Consider the following 6,319-nt stretch of genomic DNA (forward strand, 5'->3'; position numbering starts at 1 on the left):
TGCACGCCTCACCTTTTCTTGCACAAAAAGAAGCAATGCAACGGCTCATCGGTTACGACAGTGAAGTAGAGCTTGAAATTACCATGATTCCCTGGCAGCCTATAAAGATGTGGAAATGGTTCTCGTTATTGCAGAAGTCTTTTATGGTGTAAAATTGCAGGGCCCCAACGTAGTATTTCAGTGTATGTCTAGTCAAAGCAAGTTATGCGTCAGTTGGCCAAATTGACTCGCGACAATGGCCTCGAGCGAAGAAACTCATGATATGATCTTGTTGCGTAGTCTGGACATCCGCATAGCCTTAACACGCAATCTAGCTCGCTTTCCTGTGTAAAAAAATAGCTCAATTGAGACACAGTGAAATTAATCTCGGTAAGTTGGATTGGCGTACGTAGAAATTTCAAGGTTTTTCGGCAGCACATGGACACATTAGTCCATTTTCGACCGGAACTGTCGCGCACAAATAGCTTTCTCTACAGCATCAGCTGCGCCACTTCTCCTGAGCTATGCGGTGGATATAAAACTAAGAAAAGGCAAGCAGGTGAACGTGAAAAAGTTTTTGAAATATCTTTAATAGTCATAGGGTTATATCATTAATTGCCATAGCACAAGTCGCCTAGCGACGTATCAGCTGTGCCTTCTGTGTCTCATACTATAGACTGGGCTCAAATACAGCTGTCTGTTTGGATCTTTAAGCCTTGTTAGTACATGGAGGAAACCTCAGTGAAAGGTTAAGAGACCGTAAAGTGTATTCCGCATTTATGTAACGCCATCGGCAGAACTTAAATGTTGATTGAAATCTCCACAATGGCAGCCGTTTCTTTACTGCTGCTACTTTTGTTATCACTTTTTGTGTGTGGAACAGAAAGAGATTAAGTGTCCGAAGTTACTTGCTAAAGAAGGTAAATTGTGGTGTTTTACTTGTCAAAACCATGCTATGATTTTGAGGCACGCTGTAGTGTGGGACTCTGGATTAATTTTTACCATCTCGGGTTCTTTAACATGCACGCGAGGAACGGCACACGGGCATTTTTGCATTTTGCAGTGGCTGTGTACTTCGTGCGTTATGCATATTTTTTTCAACTAACACAAAAAGCACAGCTAGTAGGATTGGGCGAGAGACCGTTGTGACAATATACTTTTAAGTTCAGGAATTCTCAAACTTGAAACTTTAAAAACGCGATCTGTATACTGTTGATATAAAAGTCTCACCTGACTCTAGGCCATTGAAGATGAGGAGCTTGGCTAGAATGAAGGCAGTCCAGGGTATCCTACCGCACCCCATAATCTTAGTTTCAAGTAAAGTCCGGTGAAGGACTGGTAATCCACCAGCAAGTGACGCTCAAGCAAAGTACCCAATCGTCTCTTCGTCGCACAAAGCACTGGGAAAATATCGGTTATCGGTCGTCCCCGTTGTCGCGGTAATATTTCCGCCGCCAGGCGTCGGATAGGTTCACGACGCCGTGTCTTTTTAGCGCACAGATAAAGCACTGAAAACGCAGTGAGATGCCGTCCAAAGCACAAATACGTGAAATGAAAAAAGGTTATCCTGGGGCTTGGCAGTGCTACGCTCAGTCAATAAAGTTGTATAATTCGGAGATGGGGCACAAGCACAACCCAATATACTTAGAGCAGGAAAATTCGTTCCATGTCAGTAAATCCTTCACATGTAATTGATGGGGAACCAGCAAAAAGTGAGATGCAGCGCCGCCAGTGAATACACCAAGAACCTAATTTTTTTAGTGATAATGATGACCCATCAGATCCTCCTGCCTCCAAAGTCTATCGCCAAAAGGCAATCAAGCCGCTCAAGTGGCCGAAACCGGCAGTGTTGTCCCTCTTCGTGGGCTCTCTTTCATAGAGTTCCTTCCTTGGGCGATATGTAATTGAAGCCTACATCCTCGGGCTCCGCACACACTAAAATAAACACGCATTACAAATAGCCCACAAAATCGACCTACCACAAAGCTCGGAAAAACCGTCAGCACCGTCGTTACGACTCTCTTCGAGCGTCATTCATTCCCGAAACACTCACGAGCCAAGCACAACAGTGCGGTGTCCACTGAGCCGCTCGCTCGTCACCAGAAATAACACGCACGTCGTTCGAGTTCCGCGATGAGAACGATAACGAACTGGCGGCAGTTTCCAGGTGTCACGCGGCTGACAGAAGTAGCGGCCGTACGAACGGGAGACGGCCACCCGCACACGCGTCACCAACGCACCACCAGCGCTGCCCGCACGCGCTCCTTGAATCGGCGCACGAACGACAGCCCGGCGCGCGGCTTCGTCGAAGCCCGACTCCGGCAGTGCGAGCCGCAGGCAGCGAGTCCCGCGCTTCGCGTCGCCGCGTGAGCGCCGCCCCCGTGCTGCGCAGCCTCCGAACACAAACTACGTGCGTTCGTGTGTGCGCGTGGGGAAAGGGGCGTTCGCGGTCCCCAGCAGCCGCACGCCCTCTCCCTAACTCCTTCAAAGCGACGACCTCTCGTCGAGCGCTCACCTTCCCGCCTTCCCCACGGCGCCGCGAGTAAAAGGGGAAGCATAGCGAGACGTCGAGAGCGTCAGTCGTGGTATTCCCCTCCTCCCCGCTTTCTCCTCTCCTCGTCGTGCATTCGTGCTCAGGCATCGGCTTGAAACGGGAAAGCGGTAGAAGCCCGCACGGCCGCTGGCGTTTCTCACGCGCTCGCTGTTGCCTAATTGCGGAGTTGGTGCATGAGGTAGAACAAAATGGTGTGAGATGTTGCCCGATTCGTTGGCCTTATCGGTAAAACAGGCTGGGGCTACAAGAGATATTGAAGTACAGGGCTTAAAATTACTTTCACCTGTTTTAGTGCCTTTTACGTGAGCCGAAAGGCGGAGTTAGCGCTCATGTGTGCCCATCGTAACTTCTTTGTTGTTCTTTATCAAATGAACGTTCTTAATGTTTTGGATGACCTGCTAATGGAAGTTGCATATTTACTGTCCTTTCTGGTGCTATAGGTTTCACCGCATTCCATATGTAAACATGCGAAGTCATAAATCGCCATAACTAGAACCGGCGGAAATTAAAAACAATGTAGTGAGTGAGACAGATCAAAGTACCAACCCGATGACTTACGCAACAAAACCTTGTAGCGAGGTCCGTTTTGTGACAACCTTGCAGACTCTGTAAGGGAAAGGCAAATGTTCGCAGTTTTTGGTGGCGATTGATATCGCGAAGCCTTGTCTGCGTCATCCAATGTTGCGCGGTGGGATCAAGGGAAACCGAGACAGAGCGTAGATGCCGGTACCACTAGACAACATCAGTTTAGTGAAGGCAAACTTAGGAGCTTCACGGTAAGCTCAGGAAAGCTTCCCAATCTAAGTCGAAATCTTGTTTACCACTATTCACTATCCCATTGACGTTTATTTACGAAGTAGTATTAACGCGCTGAGGCAGTTCCTCTAAAAAAATGTGGCCAACATTGGAAGGGAACATCGGGAGTTCCATGACGAGCAAATAAAATTTTACAGCCAGCACAGCAAATTGAAGGAATGTATATTTTAGGTTACTACTTAGAATGTGCCTCCTCCCTACCCCCCCCCCCCTTTGCATTTGTTTCTTCTTCACACATGCATTGCCTTTTGTGGTTAGGGGTCTCATTCACGGCTTACGAACGGCGGTAGCCGTCGTAACAATATTTATGACTAGTAATAGGTCCATTTTCAGTGGCTCGTTGACATATTGTTTCACTGCCTCATTGACACTATCGTTTTCAAGGTTAATATAGCTCGTTGTTGAGTGATGTAGGCTGAGCAGCAAACAGCTTCTAACGGAGCACAATGACAGAAAGAAATGAGTGACCCCCTTTAGAGAAGATAGCTCTTATTTCGGTCCAGTGCACTGCGGTGAGCCCATGAAAAGACATCCAAAATACCACACAAACAAGTGGACAGCGTTGCTCTAGTCGGCTACTCTCATGCATATGTCTTGCTCTCATGCCGTAAATGAGAAGCACCAGGCGACGTCGCTTGCTTAACGTCTAACGCCTCTCTCATGTTCGTGAAAATACATAACAATGAAAGACTGATGCGAGTAACAGATGAACAAACAGGCTGCCGCGACACTTTCCAGGACTAGACAGCAAGATGTGTCGGCAGTCGCACAAAGCAACTCGAGAGAGAAGACAATGTTCTATTCTCACAATAACGGAGAGGACAGAAAATGAATGACTGCGCAAAAGCAGGGGCAGTGCCAGCATTCCAAAGCAACGATTGATACGGTTCCATCACAGCCGGACTTCAAGTGAAGAGACTTCGAATACGAGCGAAGTGCCGTCGTTACAATGACATTGTCAATGCTTCTTCTTTTCTTCGCCACATATCTGCGTCTTTTTTCTCTCTGCTCGATATGGCTCGGTTTTACTCAACTCCATGTGGAAGCCACCATAGCCTCTTGGGAAATCAGTGCGGAGTGGCCCAGCGCACGTGATCCGGCACGGGCCCATTGTTCAGCAGTGGACGGACAGTAACTTCAAAATAAAGGGCGTTGTGACTACGTAGACCATTCATTTGTTTGCAAGCTGTCAGCGTAAAAATTACACAAGAGCGTTGGTAAAAATAGCTTTACAAATGGCTGTACTAACGAAATGGTAAACTAAATCAGCCTACTAACCAACAGAAACAAAGAAAGCGTCCTCTTTTAGGAAAATAGTGGCAGATCTGCTCTTAATATGGAGCGTACTTCGGGTTAGGCAGTGATGTGTCTCGGTATTTTTCATTCGCACTGGTAATATTGAGAGTGTCGTCCCCTTGCGCCGCAAGGAATCAGAACTTTTTGTTCTCTGCCATCTAATCGGAGTCATTTCTTATAACTAAAGGAGCTTTCAAGTGAGAGAATGACGGGAACGATGTATATCTGTGTTTACATTGCACAAAGCGCGATATATTGCTTATTTAAGTATTCGCTATGTTGGTATTGTTTATTTTTGTGTTTTTTTTTATTCTGGAGTTTTACGTACCAGAGCCGCCATTTGATTATGAGGCACGCCATTGTAGGGCGCTCCGAAATAACTTTCAGCGTTTACACAAACGAAGGAAAGACTAGAGCACTCACCAAGATAATCTGAAAAAAAAAAGGGGGGGGGAGCGTAGTGCAGCAGTAATGAAACACAGAGTACTTCGGGGGCACAGTGAATATAATGTGGTGCACGCAATATGAAAACAAGTAATGGTGCCAGCGCTAACATTTGTACATTCCATTCTGTGATTAAAATCAGATATATCGTCGTGGTTGGAAGATAACCAAAGACCGGTAGGCCGGTTATCTTTAGAAGCCCACGTCAAAACCACAAATAAGGCAGTGAAGGTTGACATGGGTTGGGTCTCGTTTGAAGTCGGAGAAGCACTGAGCAAAATCGGCTTTGAAGGAAGGCTCATGAACAAGGATCAACCTAAATAGGTGGCTAAAGAACACAAGTACCTCTGGCTGAAAAGCATTGACACAGAATGGAGGAAGTAGTCTCAAGGAAGTTGGAAACCAAGTACATGGTAATTAAAAGTGTGACTAGACAACTAGGAGTCATCAAAAAGAAAGTGATAGAAAGAGACAGCGAATTGGACGCAAAGAATGGAAACAAAAGGGACCATAGAGGTTTGCAAGATTGAGCACAAATAAATTGTAAGGAAAAATGTGCACAGTAACACGAAACGAAGTGCCTTGCTACTTGAGGCTCGAGCTGGTTGCCTCAGGACAAAAACATACCGGAGCAAATATTCGCAACAAGATCAGACATGTGTATGCTGCAGTAAAAATCTGGAGACCGCTCAGCACGCCCAATTGGAATGCGAAGAGATTTACCCACTGAGACCTGTAGGTAACGAGCACTATTTGTCTCCGCCCCTTTTCAGAGGAGATGCCAATTAATCATCATCATGAGCATCATCATCACCACCACCCCCTGGGTTACCTTAACGTGCACCGAATTTGCGTTTTTCCATTCCACCCCTAACGTAAGGCGGCCGCCGTGACTGTGATAGAACCCATGCCCTGAAACTCAGTACCGCATCGTCGTAGCCACTGGGCTACCATAGAAGGGGAATTAATAATTAAACAATTGCCAGTTGTTAATTCTTAAACTATGAGCAACAATTTACTATTGTTGTCGCCTCAGTCACTCTATTAAATCATATATAAGAGAATATGCGATGTGGAGAAAGTCTCTACATGCGTATGGAGATTTCCATGGGTGGTAGGTGTAGGAACGTCGTTTTAACCTCACGGCTTGTTGCGATAATATTTCTAGCAGTGATCTGTAAATTCTTCACGCAAGATGTGTAGCCAAGATGCGCTGTTCCATGCACCATC

General features: G+C 46.3%; 1 protein-coding gene across 1 annotated transcript in view; it reads right to left on the reverse strand.

The window, feature by feature from the left end:
- The window catches only part of LOC139057708 (cell adhesion molecule Dscam1-like), a 98,746-nt gene extending 97,397 nt beyond the window's left edge, over positions 1–1,349 (reverse strand). The window contains exon 1 of the mRNA XM_070536451.1: positions 1,210–1,349. Coding sequence (XP_070392552.1) covers positions 1,210–1,282 — 73 coding nt within the window. The 5' untranslated portion in view covers positions 1,283–1,349. The remainder of the gene's footprint in view (positions 1–1,209) is intronic.
- Positions 1,350–6,319: the final 4,970 nt, after the last annotated feature.

Source organism: Dermacentor albipictus, chromosome 3 (genome assembly GCF_038994185.2).
Source record: "Dermacentor albipictus isolate Rhodes 1998 colony chromosome 3, USDA_Dalb.pri_finalv2, whole genome shotgun sequence".
NCBI lineage: Eukaryota > Metazoa > Arthropoda > Arachnida > Ixodida > Ixodidae > Dermacentor > Dermacentor albipictus.